Source organism: Rhineura floridana, chromosome 5 (genome assembly GCF_030035675.1).
Source record: "Rhineura floridana isolate rRhiFlo1 chromosome 5, rRhiFlo1.hap2, whole genome shotgun sequence".
Classification (NCBI taxonomy): domain Eukaryota; kingdom Metazoa; phylum Chordata; class Lepidosauria; order Squamata; family Rhineuridae; genus Rhineura; species Rhineura floridana.
The window spans coordinates 100,216,688-100,239,139 of NC_084484.1; the positions used below are offsets into that span (position 1 = coordinate 100,216,688).

Below are 22,452 nucleotides of genomic sequence, written 5' to 3' on the forward strand. Positions count from 1 at the left end.
CTTTCAGTGTTTCAAAATAAAATATCATACAGAACGAAATTACAATGTACCATTTGTAATTCAGTAATATGAGAGCATTGGTCAGGGGTCTCATTACTTTTGCAAGGCACTGTAGGACAGTTCTTTAGTTGCAGTGGTACAAGTCACTCTTTTAGCTGCTAAAGCCTGTGGGAATGAAGAGAGGGTATGGAGCATGTGTAGAATAGTTTGTGTGTGTGACACACAGAAGTGTTTTTTTTTTTTTGTAGTAAAATGCTGGCACTCATATTGATAAAAGTGCTCTGGGTGCTAGCCAAAATGGCTGCCATGGGCAGTAAAAAGAGGTGATGGTACTCTTCAGGTGATTTTATATATAAAATCTCAAAAGCTCAATAGCATAAGCTAAGCTTAGAGAGCTAGGTTGTCCGGAATGAAACTAGGAAACTTACAAAAAGAGGAAGTTGGTGGGCATGAGCTCAACTTGTAGTTAGAACACAAGGCTGGACGAGAGATGTGGTAATGTCGAGATCTGAGAAATAGGAGAAATTCACATTGACTGATAGTGGGGCAAGAGTACTCCACTCATATGCCAGAAGCACTACATAACAAAGGGAAAGAATTTGGATGTGCACAACAGTCAGTTAAGGATCTGAACAGGCATCATATCCAAATATGGTGATTGGGGTACCATATAGCATTTTGAACAAAATATCTAAGGGACTGGAAGACATTGGCCGTCGTTGCTTCTTCATACCCAAGTGCTGTGAGGTTGCACTAATAATCTGAAGTCCAGGGCAGGAAATCACCAACTACTGACAGTCTTGCAAACTATATAAGAACTTCCCTTTCCTTTCTATATTGTTTTTTCTTTTAAAATACTTTAAAATCAGCATACTTTAACCACAATCTTTCACTGTGTTGTTTCCTACTAGTAACAGGATGGGCCAAACTGGGGATTTCCCCATGGCTGAGGTGTGTAGGAATCCTTGGCCAGAGGTCCTGTTCATTAATGTGTCCAGCTGTTTGTAAATAAATACAGCTATATATTAAAATGCCTAGAAGCTAGTAGTAAAGTTTGTTGCGTGACCAGAGGGGGTAAAAAAATCAAGAACTGAGGACACATTACCTGCAAGTCTTTCTGATCCTTCTTGTTTTCCTGGGTTGGAGTTCTAGTCACGAAATCATTCAGAGTGCTGTAGAAGAATAAGGCCTAGTTAGCAAAATGATCAGTTGTACTACAATTGTAGTGCGTAAAAAACCACTGCTATTGCCATACCTGAGAAGCAAGAAATACCCAGGTGGTGCCAAATTCAACTGTACAGATTCCTTCAGTACTCCTAACAGTGACTGGAAGTTCTCCTGCAAGGCTAAGACAGGAAGCCTGAAACAAACAAACCCCAAAACATCAATTCTACTTTGGAAAATATTGAAACCACACATGCAGGAAGTTTCAGACAGGGTTTATAGGAAATACTATTCTAATTCAAGGTTTAAGGTTAACTATTCCTACATATCGTTATGGGACAATTTATGCAATTGGTTGAGATGGCAGTCCCTTTGTAGACAGATACATGCTGAACTTACCTCAGAGCCTTTATGATGAAGTGAGGGATAGTATAACATCAACTAATTGAAGACATTTAGGGGACGCACAATAACAAAGGTAATATTGCCTTCAACTATATGCTACTTTTGGTACCCTAGTAAAAACACAGTTTAGAAATTGACAAAATCTGATCCATCCAGAATAAAAATATGTTTCAGGAAGGAATTTGAAAAGGATAGTCTTCAAGATAAGTTTACATATATAGACACTCACTAAGGGCATTGAATCACACCAAAAGGACTATGATTTTTGTCTCACAGAATAGGTAAAGTTTTGTTGTTATATGTCTTCAAGTAGATTACAACTTATGGTGACCCTATGAATCAGTGACCTTCAATAGCATCTGTTATAAACCACCCTGTTCAGTTCTACAGGTAAAGCAGGTACTTGCAAATACAAAATGGTGAAGAGGGATTCCCAGTTGCCTGATAATACAGTGTTTGATACATGTTTGTTGCATTCCTGCAACATGTGTATAGTTAACATGCACAAATTAAATAAATCAGCCATTTAAGGTAATGCCAAAGCGAAGCTTGAAAGAAAGCACTTTCCTCCTATCCTGCATTTATTGTGAACCTATTATGGACTTGCTATGTGCGTTACTCAAGCCCCCAATCTAGACATCTTTCAATGCTCCACACAATGTTGTATGACTTCAACACTGGACTGAAAGCATTGATAATTATGCCCCTTTTGGACTTATGGGGTGTTGTACAGGAGGAGCAGATAATTATTCTGTGAACCAAAGTTTGGTTTCAAGAAGCCGTGATGATCCACAAGGTCCAGGCTAAAAGCTGTGGGAACTAAAAAGATGCTGGCCAAGCATTCTTGAGCATAGCAAGTCATTCTTCCTGCCATAACATTTTAAGAGAACCACAGAGATTAAAATAGATTTTTAGGATTCAAATTACTTCCCCCTTTTTCAAAGGAAGATTCAGCAGTCAGTGCCAGGGCAATAAATGCCTCATCCATTCCTGACATGGTACAGTGCGCTGATCATGTCATAAAACAACACTTAAATACCATTAGCCTTATGGCTTAATATTTGATTTCCAATTAAACAAAAATTCTGTGTTGTTCCAGCACAGTCTTGAATGGGTCACCGAAATAAATCATTTCCTTTTTCTATTTAATTGGAATAGAAGGGACGAACCTGAATCTACAAAGGGTCCCTTCGGCACTGTTAATGGAGTTGTCCTCCATCCAGACACACACACACACACACACACATCCCGAACATTGTTCTGATGGGTGAAAGCGGATGGCATTATCATCATCATCCTCTTCCTCCACGAGTATTTACTTCTTATTCCTGATTTAGCCCTACTTAAATTCAGAGAGCACCTAGGCTATTATTTTCATTTATTGTATTTAATGTCCCATAAACCAGTACCAGAACTTATTACTTTGATTCACTGGTAACTTTGACATGACAAGTTCCCTGCGCATAATTACTTATATTTTTGTTTGATTAAACTGGAATGCAGTGGATTATGGAAAAGCATCTCAGATATGACAAACCATAGGAGATGGGGTGAAAGGAGGGTTATAAAACATAAACTGGGCATTTCAGGTGAAGTGAACCATGTCTTCCTGTTATCTAGTGACTACCCAAGTATGTGTAAAATAAACTGCAGGGTGGAGATTTATCTCTTAGAGTGTCCTGGTTGGTCACAAGGCAAAGCAGATTACTTTTAATCAATGTAGAATTAAAAGTTAATCCTAATATAGGTCCAGATGAAATGCTGGGTGTTTTAAATTACAAAACATCACAGGTTTTCCTTTTTATTCTGTTGTGGTTTTATTGCTGGAAGGTTCACACTGTATTTGAAATTACATCTTTCCATTTGAAATTACATCTTCCGGACTATACAGGTGAGAAGCCCTATTAGTGAAATCTAGTTGCCTCTATCTTATTGTTTAGTCTAATTGTTTAGCTTTGATGTTTTGGGGTTCTGATGCTCTTGTTGTTTTTGATGCTGTGATGTTTTATATGTTTTTGCTTTGTACGTCACTCAGAGTGGCTGAGTATTCCAGCCAGATGGGCGACTAATAAATCAAATAAATAAATAAAAATAAATAAATAAGTATGTTTTTGCTGTGGAAACTGGGAATGTTGTATTTCAGGAGAAGTCAATATTTTATTATTTTTTGTATTATTATTATTTATTAAATTTATATCCTGCTCTTCCTCCCAGTAGGAGCCCAGGGTGGCAAACAAAAGCACTATAAAACATCATAAAAACAGACATTAAAATATATTAAAACAAAACACCTTTGAAAACACCTTTAAAAAAGCCATTCCAACGCAGACACAGACTAGGATAAGGTCTCTACTTAAAAGGCTTGTTGAAAGAGGAACATCTTCAGTAGGCGCCAAAAAAATAACAGAGATGGTGCCTGTCTAATATTTAAGGGGAGGGAATTCCAAACGGTAGGTGCCACTGCACTAAAGGTCTGCTTCCTATGTTGTGCAGAATGGACCTCCTGATAAGATGGTATCTGCAGAAGGCCCTCACCTATAGAGCGTAGTGATCAACTCGTTATATAAGGGGTAAGATGATTTTTCAGATTTCCTGGTCCCAAACTGTGTAGGGCTTTATACACCAAAACTAGAACCTTGAACTTACCCTGGTAGCTAATGGGCAGCCAGTGCAATTCTTTTAGCAGCAGGGTGACACATTGGTGATATCCTGCCCCAGTGAGCAGTCATGCTGCCCATTTTGCACCAGCTGCAGCTTCTGGACCAACCTAAAGGGCAGCTCCACATAGAAGCACATTACTTGGTTAAGAGATAAGACTGGATGGCCTAAGCTCTGAAATACCCCAAAAGTTTGATAGAAGCCACTCACAGCATTATTTTTTCTTTTGAATGGGTTTTTTTGTGTGTTGCTATTTAGAGATAGAAACTTCAACTTTGGACAATTAGGCTGAGAACAGGAGGGGGTAGATTTATAATGTTTCTCTCAGCCAGATACCAAATTATGTCTAAGTTCCTCTTCTTGGTATTAATGATATTTACTACCTAGTTGTAAGGATTAGGAAGTTAAAGAATCTTAGGGTAAAATGAGGATGAAAAAGAACAAAATCCAAAAATGTTGGGATTGTCATCACAAATTAAGGACTAAATTTAATTAGTTGCAAATTATTTAGGGAGTGTAACTAGAGAGAACCAAACAGAGTGTGGAAAATGATTTGAAATGAGAGTGGTCTTTACATTGAGAACATATAAAGAAAGATTACCCTAACTTATGTATCCTGAACTCTCTTCCTGTTTACAATTCTCTAGCCTATACTGTCTCTGTCCTCCCCTTTAGTAACAGCATCTCTCCTGAATGCTGAAAGCATGTAGTTTTGGTATTGTTGGGAAACACAGAGGGCTCCCTTTTCATTCTATTCTTGATTTGGGGATTTTTCCTGTTCCTCATGGGTGATTTTTGCTCATGACTCTTCCATTTGAAACCAGTGGAGTTTACCGCAGCAAGTCTGGCAGATATGGGCCCTCCAACTAGCTTGTTGAATGTATAGTTAAGCATTTTTACTGCTTTGCTCTTAAGTTAGCTGGACTGGGAGGAGGGTGTTAGAAAAAGTGCTTTCTTATATTTTATTTGTAATCAGTGATTTATTATTATACCTTAAGCAGCTAATGCAAATAGTTTTATATTTCTTCTATTCAGTGTTTGTTGTAGCCTCATTGTGATTGTTTCATCTATTGTTGTTGTGATGTCCCTTCAAGTCGATTATGACTTATGGCGACCCTACGAATCAGCAACCTCCAAGAGCATCTGTCATGAACCACCCTGTTCAGATCTTGTAAGTTCAGGTCTTTATGGAATCAATCCATCTCTTGTTTGGCCTTCCTCTTTTTCTACTCCCTTCTGTTTTTCCCAGCATTATGGTCTTTTCTAGTGAATCATATCTTCTCATGATGTGTCCAAAGTATGATAACCTCAGTTTCATCATTTTAGCTTCTAGTGACAGTTCTGGTTTAATTTGTTCTAACACCCAATTTGTCTTTTTCTCAGTCCATGGTATGCGCAAAGCTCTCCTCCAACACCACATTTCAAATAAGTTAATTTTTCTCTTATCTGCCTTTTTCACTCTCCAACTTTCACATCCATACATAGAGATCGGGAATACCATGGTCTGAATGATCCTGACTTTAGTGTTCAATGATACATTTTTGCATTTAAGAAACTTTTTTAGTTCTCTCATAGCTGCCCTCCCCAACCCTAGCCTTCTTCTGATATGTTTACAATCTTTCAACATTTGTCAGTTATTTTTAATCAATTTTAAATTTTGGTGTGATTCTGGGGCTTTGGTCACCATCCATATGTGCACTGGAGCAAATTAATATAGATTGAATTTAAAATCATTTTTAATCATAACCCATATATAGATCGTGGCCTTAAATAATTTACAAGATGTTACCCCAATAGTACAGTGCAGGGGAAATCAATGTGATGGCCGCTAGATATTTTGGATTTCAACACCGATCACCTTACTCAGCATGGCCATTGATAAGGGATGCTGGGAGCTGTCACCTAAAACATTTGGACAGCACCACACTGGCTACCATGGTATAACGAATGCAGTTGTTACTGTGGTTCGCTATACCTTGCTGCAACAACAGGGCACCTGGGTGCAATTAGTATTCACTGCTTTGCAGCTGCCTGCTATTTGATCAAAATAGCGCTATAGTACTATAGCCAATTTACCTTTGTATGAAGGCATAGAAGAATTGGAGCACTGGGATATCCACTAAGGAAGACTTCTGGAAAAGAAAGAAAAATGATCAGATTACAAAAATATGCAGATTCAATGCACAGTATAGGCTAATCCTATATACATTTATTAAATGGTGACTTGCTCCTAAGTAAACTTGTTTAGTAGTGATTGTGTAGAGAAAAAACTCTTTTCAGATTTCCTACAAGTTGTTTACAAAAATCAGGAATACCTGAAAGACCATTGTTTAAAATATCTCCCCCAAATTAGCCACTCTGTTCCAGGGTGGACTAGCTATATCCTATTTTTAGCTATATCCTTTTGTTTACTATCTTGGACAACCCTCAAATTACTATGTGGTTGTCCATATCTGTGAATATTACTCTGTATACTGCTAATAATATTTTAAAAAATGAAAAGGCAGAAACCAAGAGTGCCTACTGTATCCCCACCTTTCAGCTCATTTCATCCTCTCACTAACGCCTTCATTAAAGATTCAGTATAGGAGGCTGATCAGCCCTGCAACTCATTAATTAGGATTAATGAGGATTCAGTAAAATGAATAGTTACCTCTTCACCTTTGATTTGGGATGGTTTCTTTACAACTTCTTTTACCAGCTGCAATATAGTATCAGTCTTTAGAGTATTGAGTGCACAAACTAGGTCAACAAGAATCAGCTGAGATACACTAACTACAGGAGGAATCTGAAACAAAAAAAGTATCTGTATTAGAAAACAGACACATCATATACAGATTTGTACATGCCGTTTCAGAAATAGTCACTATCTGGGCTCAGTGCTACAGTCACATACAGGAACTAAACCTTTTGCACCAAAAAACCTTGTGAACATCTCTGCCCACAGAAATGGCTAAATGCACTTCACAGAAAACCCAGCAGACCTGAGTATTAAAAGCTCCTTATTTTTGGAAAGCAGGGTTGTAAGCTTTAAATCAGTTCAATCAGTAGATTAAAAAAACAAATCTAAAGCTTTGGTTGATCAGAGAGGATAAATTTTAAATCAAGAAGGATGCACTTGAGTTTTTTAAAAACAATTTTAGTTATGTTGCTACTATAGAAAATGAAGTGCTGAAAATAGCTTTTAATTGGAAATTAAAAAAATTAAATCTCCTTCAGTCACCCAAAAAGACACCTATATTGGGATTTTGGTACCTTTTTATTTCATTATTATTTATTTATTAAATGTATATCCTGTCTTTCCTCACAGAAGGAGCCCAGTGTGAAATATATTTAAATCTAACCAGCAAACTGGTTAAAAGGCAGTCATCAGCTAAAAATTCTTTAACAAAATTGACAGCCCTATTGGAAATAAGGTTTTAAAGTGAGTGTATGACTATTATATTAATTTCCATGCAAGTTAAACCTATTAGCATCAAGAAAGTTGCTATATTTTGCCTCTCTCACAAGGCACTATGAACTACCTCATACATTTATTTTTCAAAATAATTGCTGGTCTTCAGTTATATCTAAGATGGTATGGATATGCTATTGTAATGTTTTGTGGAAGGAATGGGGAACCTGTGGCCCTCCAGATGTTGTTGGACTATAATAACCATCATCCCTGACCATTGGACATGCTGCCAGGGGCTAACAGGAGCTGGGGGTCCAACATCCGGAGGAGTCATAGGGTCTTCCTTTCTGCTTTAGGGAATTTAAATTTGACTTCAAGAAGACTAAGAGCCAAATAATCATCGATTATTCATATAATGCACCTAAAATGCTTTCAGCTGGAGTCTTACTGATAGCAGTCGATGCAGCATAAAACAGAGATGATGAATTCAACCCCTTGCACAGCTCCTGTTCATATTTGATGAACAGTGAATCACTCTTATCCTTGGCACTGGAACAAACTATTTTTTTCTTTACCTTTGTTTTGCTTTGATGCTTCTGAGATTTTTTGCTGTTCCACACTGCTGCTACCGCAGCTATAAGTTGCACTCCAAGCTGCCCAGTGAGGGGATTCAAGAAGTCCAAGATTTTATTCTTTAATGTCTATTGAAAACAAAACAATGTCAAATATTTCTAACAGAATGTGATGAGCATGCTATTTTTAATCACACTTTGTTCTCACACAGAAAAAGAGTGTCAAACTTCCCACTGTGCATGTAGTACTTATTACAAACAAGAATTTATCAAGCAGAAGTTTCTCCGTGTTGCAATTGGAGGCTGCTTCTGAAACAGTGTTAGAGCTGGTGTTGAAAAGAGATTGTAAACAACTGTGCTGCGTGTATGCAAAATGCATCTTGTACCAAAGCAATTTGCTGAATCAGGGCCTGCTTACCAAAGGAGGAATCCTAACTCCCAGACATGGAGCCCTGGGCCTGGACAAAGTGGTAGAACTATCGCTATCAATACAGCTATCAGTGGCTACTAGCCACAGCGGCTCTGCTCTACCTCCATTGTCAGATATAGTATACATCTGAATACTAGTTGCTGGGAATCACAAGTGGGAAAATGCTGTTGCATTCATGTACTGCTTTACTGGCTTCCCATAGGCATTTGACTGGCCACTGCAAGAGCAGAATTCTGGACTTGTTGAGCTTTCGGTGCAATCCAGCAGAGCTATTTTTATGCACACATCAAAACCTGGGCCCTTGCACTGCAAGAGAGGTGTGTGTGCGGGGTAGTAGCTCCATGCTTAGATCAGGCCTGTGTCTGGCCACTGGACTAGCTTAAGATCCAGTGGATCCATGGCCAGTCCAGACCCCAGTTTTAGGGGCTTACACCAGCTACTGTTGGTGGTAACCTGCCTGCACTATCAATGGATGCAGCAGGGTCCTCCACAACAGAGTCCCCACACCAACAAACCTTAGACACTGCCACATCCTACATCACCATCAGCAATGCAGATTAAGAATTAGACCTGCTATGTAACCTTGCTTAGTATTTGGTGGGACTCTTGGATGTTTAAGGTTCTACTAAAAATAGTTTACCACATCTGCAGTTACTGGATTATTACATGCAGGGAGGAAAAATCATGTAGACTAACTTTATCTCTAGGGCTGCTGTAAAACTGGATCCTGTGTTCACACTGCACATATAAGTATTCGTTAAAAAAAAGGCTTAGTATAGGAGATTGTTTTCCAGGCAGTCTTCTGGTAAATGGAATAAATTAGTACAAAAGTAAGAGTCTTTTCAGACATTTAACAAGGAAGCAAGCAGCCTCTTCAATCCAAACAACAGAAAAGCCAAAAACAAAGAAGCCAGCAGCAGTGCTAACCTGTAGGCATTTGGGTACAGCTGAGATTTTCCAGAAAGAGTGAGGCATGTTTACTTTACCAGAGGCAGTATTATGGAAAGAATAGCAATTATATTCCTCCAAACCCAAAGGCAGCCCCCCTCCCTTTTGCATGTGTTGGTTCTGTTTTCAAATTGTAATGCTTTCAAACTGATCAGAGGAAAACACTGTCAACCACTTCCAAAAAACCTATTAGCTTAAGTAACTCCTTAACAGAAACCTCTGGAACCTTTAAGAATATCCCAGCAGTGGAGCATCTGCCCACAGATCACCCAAGCTTACTGAAGCATTCGTACTTTGGTTGCCTTAAAGTAAACTGAAGAAGAGCCTTTTGTTCCAAGAAAGTCCGCTGGCCTTTTTTGAGAGTCTTCCTTTTTTATGACACTCCAAAGGAGACATAGGGTGTTAATGATACGGGGAAACTCTTCTAAAATGGCATTCCTGGCATTTCTTAGGTTTATGGGGTCAGCACTCAATGGTGACTGTGAAAACAAGTAAACAAAGGATTCAATTCATTGATTTCAGTGGGTTTACTCAGAGTATGACTAACATTGGATATCACCCACAGAATAGATATGCAGGAAAGAATTAACACTGAAAATTCTAAATATATTGTTAAAAAAATAAACAAGGCTATTCTCTGCAGTAAAGACATTAAAACTATTTTTAAAATCATTCCATAGTTTTTGTGAAGTCCTATATATGTATAAATAGGGATCCAGAAAATTGCATTATACACCATCCTTCCTATAAACTGCAACCAAAAGTTTTCTCACTCAGAATTCATAATACTGTTAGGACAAACAGCGTAAGGCCTCAGTTAACATATCTAAAGTCACAATAGCACAGCAGAACCAAAGTTGCAAAGCACCATGGGCCCAACTGACAGGAAAGTATTCTTTAGGTTTCGTTTCCTGACTGTGGGAACGCGCCTGAGATGGTGCCTGCCAGGCTGCAACTATGTTCCGGACGAGATAATCATTCAACTGTCCTTGACTGTTTTATTTTCCTGTACTCTGTGTATTCTCAACTCCCTTCATGCCATGTTGTTATCCTTTGTAATGAATGACTACAGTCTCCCCCAATGTGTCAATATCCCCTCAGAAGTGTGTAATAGAATATTCCTAGAAGACAGTTCTCAGGGCCATATGAATCTCTTTGTATATGTGTCTTTCGTTTATGGTGCCCCAAAGTGTTACTTCACCCCAACAAACCATTCCTTATCTCAGGATGAGATGGACATGGGTTCTGATTTTCAAAGAGAAACTTCCTGACTTTGATATGTAGCAAGTGATATGTAGCTTAGGTCTGTTACTTTTCTCTTGTTTTAGTTACATTTTGTTTATTGATAGTACGCTTCAGAATGCTATATATTGTCATGCTGAACAATAAAGAGTTGCTCTCATCCTTGCCAGGCTGTTGTGCCCGTGTGAGTGTGAAAGCCCTTTTTGATCAAGAAGTTGTCTGTGTCTTACTTGATATCTGGGTGGCTCTTAGCCAAACGAATAATTAGGATTCTATCTCAGCTCGCACTTCTACCCGGGTGCTTTGAGGTGAGCAGCAGGCATTCATTGCCAATTTAAATTCTCAACAATACTATTGATTCTAAAGAAACTACATTGATGGACAGCTGCCTTGATTTTGCAAACAGACTTAAAAATAATGTGGAAAATGAGATGTATTGATAGGAAATATTTTCACTTTCAGCTCTAATAAATCTGGCATGTATTTACTTGCTTTTTTTAAAAAAAAATTATGTACAGGATTTCAAAATATTTGTTAAAATGTCTGACATCATTCCACATCACAAAATATATTAATACACAAACTACATCAACATTCTTCAAACTGAAATACCTACCACTCCCATGGCTGAATTTAACACCACACATAAAGTACTTATCTTTTAAATCATACAAGTGAGATGGTACAACATTTTCACAGTCAAATGTCCATAAAGAAACTTCTAATCAGGGCTTTTCCTGGCCTGACAAGAGATTCCAGTACCTCTTCTTTTCATGAGGATTGCATGATTCTGGTCCCCAAACACCCTTAAATTCAATATAATTGCCATTTTTATGGATATTCTTTGATTATTGCGAACATTAATTATCAAAAACATGTATCAGACACTCTGAAGCAAAAAAGCAAGAAAAAACATGGTTACCTTTTTGGTTTGGTTTGGATGATCCAGAAGACAAAAATGGCCAATAGTAGTTAGTCCTTCCAAAAGGGTTAGAGGATAATCTGGTGTGATGTTCTCCCTTTTAGAATTTATGCTTTGGGGGGGAAAAGGTAACAATTGAATAGATTGTTGTTTTCATCCACCCAGCCAGTTACCTGCTGTTGCTTTGCTGTCCAGAGCTTCTTTCCCCACTGGCTAATTCTTAAAAGCAAAGAAGAGAGTTGTGTGCAGGTGATCTGCCTGGGTGGGAGGGGAAAGGAACAGGGAAGGGAGAAAATAACAGAAGAACCCTGCAATATGAGAGAAATGGGGCCTGTTAAAAAACCTAGTTGATACAGAACAAGAATAGGGTACAGCATTGCCCCACTTGGTAGAGATGAGAAGCTGAAACAAGCCCTGCCTACAAACTCTGATGGGAGGAATGCCCTAATTCAGGACCACAGCTCAGTGGTATTGCACATGCAGGTACTCAATTAAATCACAACATCTCCAGTTAAAAGCATCAGATGGCAGGGGAGAGAAAAACCTCCTTCCTGAGACCTCAGGAGCTGCTGCGAGTCAGAAAAAAGAATACTGAGCTAGATAGGAAATAGTTTGACCTGGTATAAAGAAAGCTTTCTAAGGTCCTACATCCTCCTCCCCTCAAATAAACTATTAAATAAAGAAATACATAAAATAGTTTAAGGAAACTTGCAAATATGCAATCAGACAAAATGACTAGAAGTTAAATTAGAAAAATATGACAAAGCCAGCTTTTACAAAGAACATTCCTTTACCTTACAGATGCCTTTGGTGACACTTGCAGAGTTTCATGTTCATACTGTTTGACAAGTTCATCCAGGTTCTTGCATATTTGTACAGTAAATGGTGCCACTGTCCACCCTAAAGATCTCCCCAAGTAGGGCAAGGAATATGCAACCAAGCCTACCCAAGCTGGATGCATGCCATACCCATACTCTGGCTGCAAGCCTTGAACTACGGCAGACACAAATAATCCTTGTGAAGTTATTGGGTGTGGATGCACATACTGCATAGCACTAATAGCTTCCTGAAAGTTAAGTGCCTTTTGCCATTCCTTAGATAGGCCTGGCTGGTTCTCCAGTTCCTCCTGAGTCTGTCCAAGATGATGCTCTAAGACTATCAACACTTGCAGAAGTTTAAGTAGCTCAATCTGTAAAGGGTGCTCGCTCCAAATCTGATCAGGACCAAAGTTGATCAGGCTTTCCTCAAGGATACAGTCTTCACTTAAACCATTAGCCTTATCAGCCATCATATGTCCATAACACTTCTGACTTACATACATAGAAGCAGATAAAGAAAGGAGGACAAATTCTTGAATTTTGCATCTTCCAAGCAAGCTGCGTATAAATTCTATGTTCTTGCTCTCTGTTGATTTGGCCATTGTAGCCAGCTGTGCCATCATCCTGATCAAGACTTCAACACTTTTGACCTGGACATCCCTATTGCCAAGCACATCTTTGTGAGTCACTTTTAAGTAACAAGGATAATAAGAGCGCAGGAAACTCAGACAGAGGTACATCAGCAATTCTATTAATAGTGAATGGGGACAAACAGTTGGTGACTGAGTTTGGAGCTTTCCATAGAAGCTCTGTCCCACAAGAGCTTCCTGATGGCGGGCTAGAAGATTGTAGATGAGATTCAGATGAGCTGTGGAGCTAGTATCCATGCTAGTGGTGGCTACAGCTTCAATGAACTCCCTAGGATTTGTTTTGAGCACTGCCTCAAAAACAGAAAAAGCATACAGGACCCTTTGGGAATCATACGGCTGCAAGTATAAAAGAATATGCTTAAATAGAGCCTCAACTATTTCCCGTTTTTCCTTCTGCTGTTTTAGCAATCTAGATGTGGTAAGTGCTTGAAGCTCCAAATCCACCTCCTCATCACTTGAGAGAGATTCGGATGCTTGAGTTTTCTCAGAATCAGCACGTACCAGATTTAGCATGGTACTGGATTTGGAACTCTCAGGGGGATAAACATTAGAAGAACCAACATGTTTCATGCTTTCTTTGTCTTCTGTTAAGGCACTGCAATTCTCATCATTGCTCATATCTTGCTGGTCCAGAGAAGGAGAAAAGGATGATGTATTATCACTATCAATAGGTCCAGTGCTAGTATCGGCAGACTCCGTGCGTTCACTATTATCGTCCTCACCCATGTCTTGCAGAGCTTCGGCACACTGATAAGGATCATGTAATGGCAGTTCATTTTTTAGCAGACATTTATCTGGGTCTTTTTCAACTTCAGCCCAAATAGCTTCCCTGTCCACAGCTGTAAACTGGCTCAGTGGTAAACTTTCTTCAGAGCTACTTTCAGAGGCTCCTAAGGACTTCTGGAAGGAAGCTTTTTTCTTTTTATACCAAAGATGCATGTCTTCTGAAAAAAAGCACAATTGGTTTTTCAAAAAGTGATCACTCATTCAGTAACGAAGGCAAATTATTCAGACAACCACCACCTTCTTGCCCCAGAATCTGAACACAATGGGTGACCCTCCTCCTTTCCAACTGTGCCATGTGCTCTCTGGGTATCTGCTTGCAATAGGCTGCTGTAAGGAAGTGACATTTATATGGCTTTATTATTCAGTTATAGCAGCCTTCCCCAGTCTGGTGCCCTTCAATTGTTGTGGACCGCAATACTCATAATCCCTTCTGGCCCTACTGACTGGGGTTGATGGGAGTTATAGCCCAAAACATCTGGAGAGCACAAGGATGGGGAAGGATGCGTTATAGCACACAGCTGTGGAATGCTCTCCCCAAACAGGCTTGCCCAGCATCTTTTTTATTGCCATTTCGGTGCCAAAAGACTATATTCATACTCACAGGCCATTAATAAGTAAAGATCAAGCAGGGGTCTTCTTAAGTGAAATCTTACCTGCTGAGTTTTTCTGTTTGACACAGTGAATAGAAGTACGCTGTGTCTTGGGATGAAGCAGAAGCAGAAGAATGGGTTCAAGAATTCGTGTAACATCATTAAGCGAGAGTGCTCGTATCAGCCAACCCTGTGCTGCAGCACCAATCGCTCCATCTGAATTATTAAGACTGTCCAATACAGCAAACAGGGACCTGCATGGAGAAATTACAGTAATAATAATTCAAGGCATCAGGGCCCGAATTATGTTAAAACGTTGAGTAGAAGACTAGTTTCAAACTTCGTGTTCTTTTTTAAATTGAGTTTCCAGCAATAATAATATTTTCTGCTATCTTCAATTTGTCTGTTAAGGACTAGCAGTGGGGAATAACACTTGGAATTGGAGAAGGTGAATGGTGTGTCTGCCCATATCATACACATACCAGCACATGTATGTAGGAGTTTGTGGAGATGGCCCCTCATATCAGGTGGGAAAAAGGCCAAGGCTTGCCTTGCAGTAACTGGCTGAAAGCAAGCCTGTGTGTGCAAATATGGGAGGTTGTACATCTGGTGACTGTATAGAGCTGCAGAGGAAAACAAAATAAGAATGGTATTGAAGATGCCCATCAAACAACTCCATTATTTTTGTCTTAGGTATATTTTTGACACATGTTGAGCTGAAAAGACTAAAGTAAATTTAAGTTAAAACTACATTATCAAAATATAGAAATTAAGAATAGAAATACCTATCAAAAGAGCGATTGTGGGAAGTGATTCTGTTGCCTTGTACTTCTCTGGTCAAATGCCACATGATAGAGAATCGGAACAGTGCCTCCAGTCTTGTCCCCTTAGCAGGAAAGAAACCAAACCAAACCAGAACGAAAGGACATGTTGAGTTGGGTGAATGTATTCAATTGCACAGATTTTGAAATTTATCCTTGTAGCTTACATATATTAATGATAATAATGGAAAGATAAAAATAATTTGATCAGTTGGCACCTGGCCCTCAATTTAAAAAGACTTTTCAGCATCCTTTGAAAATGGTAGCAGTCATAGCAAAATGGATCATTACAGTATATTCTTCTAAAAGCTTCTAGGTTTGAGAAATATGAAGCCTAGATGGAAAACATGGTTTGAAAAATTATAGTGAACATGTAGAATCTTCACCTTTGGAACATATATAATTTATTACTGCTACCAAGTAGGCTGTTGTTCAGTTAACCGCAGTTCACTCTTCAAAACCCAGAGAAAGGTATAAAGATCTAACCTGTGGTTTAAGGAAAGGCTTCTCAAACCCTGCCACAATGAGCTACTCAAAGCTAAATTGAATTTTGAGTTTTGGCAAAGGAGATGTTTGCCACTCCAGAGCCACAGATAGCCTTTGTGGTACGAGTATTTGTTTTTCACTTGGGACAACTGGATTTCACATACTTAAAAAAAATAGTGAAAATCTGCTGTTGGGGTTCAGCTAAGCTCTTTCAAGGCTTATCTAGAAATAAAGTTAATGATAGGTTTCAGAATGACTCCAAAATAGGTTTTATTGGTATTCCAAATATATTCTGCTTCCTGACTCATAACAGAGCAGAGCAGAGCAGAGGGAGCTGTCTCAGCTTGTCTACAGGTGAGGACATATAAGCAAGCCAGCTTTCAGATAGCGAGCAAATAGGGAGAGCAAACAGGAGTTTAACAAAGGAGCGATAGCGAGGAAAGGAAAAAGGCCAAGAGGGCTCTGAAGCCATGTGCTCTAAGCCGTGTGCTCTGAAGGGCTCCATAGCAGCTTGATTGGAAGGGGCGTGGCCTGATAGCTATTGGCTGAAGGGCATGGCCTGAGAACTGCTGAGGGGAACAAGCAGCAGCTATGTGTGCTGGAACTCTCATTCTGCTTCCTGACTCCTAACAGAGCACAGCAGAGGGAGCTGTCTCAGCTGGTCTACAGGTGAGGACATATAAGCAAGCCAGCGTTCAGAGTGAGTGAACAGGGAGGGAACAGGGAGAGCAAACAGAAGTTTGACAAAGGAGTTTGACAGGAGAGGTCAAGGGGGAGGTCCCTAAAAAAACCCCTAAGCAAATTACTAATTCTCCTTGTACAGCGCACCGCATACCAGTGGAACTCTCAAGCTTACCCTGTATTAGGACAGGACAAAGCACAGGCCACTCCAAAACAAGTAGTAAGAAAGAAACAAAAGGTAGAAGAGAGTATGAATGGGAAGGATACTCCAGTGGTTGTGACCTGCAAGGTGTGTGCCATGTTTGTATTCTTGCCTGACAACAACATGGCGTACACGTGCAACAAGTGCAAGCTCATGGCACTGTTGGAGAAAAAGTGAGAGGCCTGGAACGGTGGGTGGCCACATTGAGGACTATAAGAGAAGAGTTCTTAGACAGAACGCTAGAACAAGAGCAGCAAAGAGAAGTGGAGGTTGAAGAGCAACAGCATGTGGTAGCAGAAGAAGACTGCTTTGGAGAGGAATAATGAGGAATAATAATGGAGAGGAATAACGAGAGAGGAAGTTCTAAGCTTAATGGACAATATAAAAACTGACAAATCACCGGGCCCGGATGGCATCCACCCGAGAGTTCTCAAAGAACTCAAAGGTGAAATTGCTGATCTGCTAACTAAAATATGTAACTTGTCCCTCGGGTCCTCCTCCATGCCTGAGGACTGGAAAGTGGCAAATGTAACGCCAATCTTCAAAAAGGGATCCAGAAGGGATCCCGGAAATTACAGGCCAGTTAGCTTAACTTCTGTCCCTGGAAAACTGGTAGAAAGTATTATTAAAGCTAGATTAACTAAGCACATAGAAGAACAAGCCTTGCTGAAGCAGAGCCAGCATGGCTTCTGCAAGGGAAAGTCCTGTCTCAGTAACCTATTAGAATTCTTTGAGAGTGTCAACAAGCATATAGATAGAGGTGATCCAGTGGACATAGTGTACTTAGACTTTCAAAAAGCGTTTGACAAGGTACCTCACCAAAGGCTTCTGAGGAAGCTTAGCAGTCATGGAATAAGAGGAGAGGTCCTCTTGTGGATAAGGAATTGGTTAAGAAGCAGAAAGCAGAGAGTAGGAATAAACGGACAGTTCTCCCAATGGAGGGCTGTAGAAAGTGGAGTCCCTCAAGGATCGGTATTGGGACCTGTACTTTTCAACTTGTTCATTAATGACCTAGAATTAGGAGTGAGCAGTGAAGTGGCCAAGTTTGCTGACGACACTAAATTGTTCAGGGTTGTTAAAACAAAAAGGGATTGCGAAGAGCTCCAAAAAGACCTCTCCAAACTGAGTGAATGGGCAGAAAAATGGCAAATGCAATTCAATATAAACAAGTGTAAAATTATGCATATTGGAGCAAACAATCTTAATTTCACATATACGCTCATGGGGTCTGAACTGGCGGTGACCGACCAGGAGAGAGACCTCGGGGTTGTGGTGGACAGCACGATGAAAATGTCGACCCAGTGTGCGGCAGCTGTGAAAAAGGCAAATTCCATGCTAGCAATAATTAGGAAAGGTATTGAAAATAAAACAGCCGATATCATAATGCCGTTGTATAAATCTATGGTGCGGCCGCATTTGGAATACTGTGTACAGTTCTGGTCACCTCATCTCAGAAAGGATATTATAGAGTTGGAAAAGGTTCAGAAGAGGGCAACCAGAATGATCAAGGGGATGGAGCGACTCCCTTACGAGGAAAGGTTGCAGCATTTGCGGCTTTTTAGTTTAGAGAAAAGGCGGGCCAGATGAGACATGATAGAAGTGTATAAAATTATGCATGGCATTGAGAAAGTGGATACAGAAAAGTTCTTCTCCCTCTCTCATAATACTAGAACTCGTGGACATTCAAAGAAGCTGAATGTTGGAAGATTCAGGACAGACAAAAGGAAGTACTTCTTTACTCAGCGCATAGTTAAACTATGGAATTTGCTCCCACAAGATGCAGTAATGGCCACCAGCTTGGATGGCTTTAAAAGAAGATTAGACAAATTCATGGAGGACAGGGCTATCAATGGCTACTAGCCATGATGGCTGTGCTCTGCCACCCTAGTCAGAGGCAGCATGCTTCTGAAAACCAGTTGCCGGAAGCCTCAGGAAGGGAGAGTGTTCTTGCACTCGGGTCCTGCTTGCGGGCTTCCCCCAGGCACCTGGTAGGCCACTGTGAGAACAGGATGCTGGACTAGATGGGCCACTGGCCTGATCCAGCAGGCTCTTCTTATGTTCTTATGTTCTTATGTTAAGTGGAGGAAACTCCGTGGGAAAGGGTGACAGGAGCAGAAGGGCTAGAAGACACCCTTCACCAGTGGAGCTATGGAACCGCTTTCAACCATTCGAGGATGAGACTGGAGGACAGCCTACGGTGGAAGAATTACAGGTGACCCGTGCAACAATGAGCAAAAGGCTGAAGCTCAATAAAGCAGGGACAATGAAACGTCACCCCACAACAAGAAGAGTACTAGTAGTGGGACACTTCCTACTGTGTGGGATCGAAACCCAAGTTTGCCAAGAAGATCTGTGGACTCGCCAGGTATGCTGTCTACCAGGAGGACGGATTAGAGATCTGATGGACGGGTTGCCATCACTCATCAAGCCCACCAACAGGTATCCCTTTCTCCACATCCATGTTGGAACAAATGACTCTACCAAATGGAGCTATGAAGAAATCACATCAGACTTTGAAGCTCTGGGAAGGAAACTCAAGGACTTTGGGGCCCAGATTGTTTTTTCATCCATCCTTCTAGTACTTAGAAGAGGAGTAGAAAGGGAAAGAAAAATGCTCGGTGTGAATGAATGGCTACGAAGGTGGTGCCGACGGGAGAGATTTGGATTCTGGGACCATAGGCTATGCTTCCTGGAAGATGGACTGCTGGCAAGTGATGAGTTGCATCTCACAAGGACTGGGAAGAATGTGTTTGGCCACAGCATGGACAAGTTCATCAGGAGGGCTTTCAACTGAATCCTAAGGGGGAGGGAGACGTAAACTTGTGGTAACGACTGATGAAGGCTTGTGCACAGTAATGGGACCAGAGAGAATGGCTCTAATAGGGCCCAGTAACAGTCCTCAGAAAAAAGTAGTAAGGAAGCCAAGCCATAAATCACATGGCCTTCGATGTCTGTATACTAGTGCGCAGAGCATGGGAAACAAGCAGGACAAACTTGAACTCTTAATACAGGAGGGCAATTACGACTTGATAGGTTTAACTAAAACTTGGTGGGATGACTCCCATGACTGGAATACAGCAATTGAAGAATACAACTTGTTCAAAAAGAACAGAAGGAATAAAAAGGGAGGTGGAGTCGTGCTATATGTTAAAAATATATATCCCTGTACAGAAATACAGGAAGATGAGCTTGGTAGCTCCACTGAGAGTATCTGGATTAAAATTAATGGGGCAAGTAATAAAAGGAATGTGGTGCTTGGAGTTTACTGCCGACCACCCAATCAAGGAGAAGACGAGAATGTAACTTTTGAAAAGCAAATTGCCAATGTTTCGAGGAGGCATGACGTAGTAGTAATGGGGGATTTCAATTATCCCGATATCTGTTCGGAGACCAATTCTGCCAAACACGGCCCCTCCAAGAAATTTCTGACTTGTGTTGGAGATAACTTTCTCCTACAGAAAGTGGAGGAAGCAACCAGAGGATCAGCTATCCTGGACTTGATTCTAAGCAATAGAGATGATTTGGTGGATGAAGTGGCAGTTACGGGAACTCTGGGGCAAGTGACCACACCACACTTAAATTCTTGATTTTAACAGAAGCAAAAGCTGAGAGTAGCCATATGCGCACCCTGGACTTCAGGAAAGCTGATTTTAATAAACTCAGAACAATTTTAAGTACCATTCCATGGCAAGCCATTCTAAGGAGAAAAGGAGTCCAAGATGGGTGGGAGTTCCTAAAAAAGGAAATTCTAAAAGCGCAGTGGCAAGCAATTCCAACAAGGAAAAAAGGGGAAAAACAGCAAAAGAAGCCAATGTGGTGTCACAAAAAGCTTAGAGATGACCTGAAAAGAAAAAAGGACACATGCAGGAAGTGGAAAGAAGGCCAGGCCACAAAGGAAGAGTACAGGCAGGTATCACGGAATTGTTGGGATGGTGTCAGGAAGGCTAAAGCTGAAAATGAGCTGAGGGTAGTGAGGGATGCTAAAAGCAACAAAAAAGCTTTCTTCAGGTATGTCCATAGTAAAAGACAGAGAAAAGAAATGGTGGCACAACCATGCAATGAGGATGGCAAAATGGTAACAGATGACAAAGCAAAGGCAGAAGTGCTCAATTCCTACTTTGGCTCAGTCTTCTCCCAAAAAAGGGCCCATGACCCTCCTGGGAAACGTGAAGTAGAAGGGGCAGGACTGGAGCTTGAGATTGATAGACAAATGGTCAAGGAATACCTAACAGTTTGAACGAGTTCAAATCTCCAGGGCCCGATAAACTGCATCCTAGAGTATTGAAGGATCTGGTTGAAGAACTCTCAGAACTGCCGTCTATTATCTTTGCTAAATCATGGAGGACTGGTGAAGTGCCGGATGACTAGAGGAGAGCTAATGTTGTCCCTATCTTCAAAAAGGGCAAGAAGGAGGAACCGAGGAACTACAGACCAGTCAGCCTAACATCAATCCCTGGAAAAACTCTGGAGCAGACTATAAAGCAGTCAATCTGTAAGCACCTTGAAAGCAATGCAGTGATTACTAGGAGCCACCATGGATTTATGAAGAACAAATCCTGCCAAACTAATCTTATCTCATTTTTTGATCGGGTAACCTCCGTGGTAGACTGTGGGAATTCTGTGGACATAATATATCTCCACTTCAGCAAAGCTTTTGACAAAGTGCCCCATGGTATTCTGATTACAAGCTAGCTATATATGGGCTGGATGGAACAGCTATCAGGTGGATCCACAGTTGGCTCCTGAATCGTACTCAAAGAGTGCTTATCAATGGTTCCTTCTCAAACTGGATGGAAGTAACGAGTGGGGTACCACAGGGTTCGGTCCTGGGCCCAGTGCTCTTCAACATTTTTATTAACGACTTGGATGAGGAGGTACAGAGCATGCTTATCAAATTTGCAGATGATACAAAATTGAGGGGCATAGCTAATACTGTAGAAGAGAGAAACAAAATTCAAAGTTCAAAGGGACCTTGATAGACTGGAGCATGGGCTGAAAACAACAGAATGAAATTCAACAGGGATAAATGCAAAGTTCTACACTTAGGAAAAAGAAACCAAATGTACAGTTATAAGATGGGGGATTACTTGGCTCAGCAATACGACATGTGAGAACGATCTTGGAATTGTCGTTGCTCACAAGCTGAGTATGAGCCAACAGTGTGATGTAGTTGCAAAAAAGGCAAATGGTATATTAGGCTGCATTAACAGAAGTATAGTTTCCAAATCATGTGACATACTAATTCTCCTCTATTCAGCACTGGTTAGGCCTCATCTTCACATAGAGGAGGGCCAGGATCTCTTCTCGATCGTCCCAGAGTGCAGGACACAGAATAATGGGCTCAAGTTGCAGGAAGCCAGATTTCGACTGGACATCAGGAAAAACTTCCTGTTAGAGCAGTACAACAATAGAACCAATTACCTAGAGAGGTAGTGGGCTCTCCGACACTGGAGGCATTCAAGAGACAGCTGGACAGCCATCTGTCGGGAATGCTTTGATTTGGATTGCTGCATTGAGCAGGGGGTTGGACTTGATGGCGTTATAGGCCCCTTCCAACTCTACTGTTCTATGATTTGAACACAAAATAGTTTGTGGTACATTGGACCCCACAAAGTTAACTCCTCACTGGGCTATCATAAAGCCCTGGAGAAGAAAACAGAACAGCTGCTTAGGTGAAATACTG

The 22,452-nt window shown here is 40.6% G+C and overlaps 1 protein-coding gene across 4 annotated transcripts in view; it reads right to left on the reverse strand.

The window, feature by feature from the left end:
* DOP1B (DOP1 leucine zipper like protein B) overlaps nucleotides 1-22,452 on the reverse strand; it is a 100,317-nt gene that overhangs the window by 25,849 nt on the left and 52,016 nt on the right. For 3 of the 4 annotated variants that reach the window (XM_061627702.1, XM_061627703.1, XM_061627701.1), the window contains 10 exons: nucleotides 15,365-15,465; nucleotides 14,643-14,833; nucleotides 12,530-14,147; nucleotides 11,736-11,847; nucleotides 9,865-10,050; nucleotides 8,197-8,322; nucleotides 6,881-7,015; nucleotides 6,304-6,359; nucleotides 1,256-1,360; nucleotides 1,106-1,172 (listed from right to left, as the gene is read on the reverse strand). In XM_061627702.1, the coding sequence (XP_061483686.1) occupies nucleotides 1,106-1,172; nucleotides 1,256-1,360; nucleotides 6,304-6,359; nucleotides 6,881-7,015; nucleotides 8,197-8,322; nucleotides 9,865-10,050; nucleotides 11,736-11,847; nucleotides 12,530-14,147; nucleotides 14,643-14,833; nucleotides 15,365-15,465 (2,697 nt within the window). The remainder of the gene's footprint in view (nucleotides 1-1,105; nucleotides 1,173-1,255; nucleotides 1,361-6,303; nucleotides 6,360-6,880; nucleotides 7,016-8,196; nucleotides 8,323-9,864; nucleotides 10,051-11,735; nucleotides 11,848-12,529; nucleotides 14,148-14,642; nucleotides 14,834-15,364; nucleotides 15,466-22,452) is intronic. The other variant, XM_061627704.1, reaches the window with a different exon arrangement.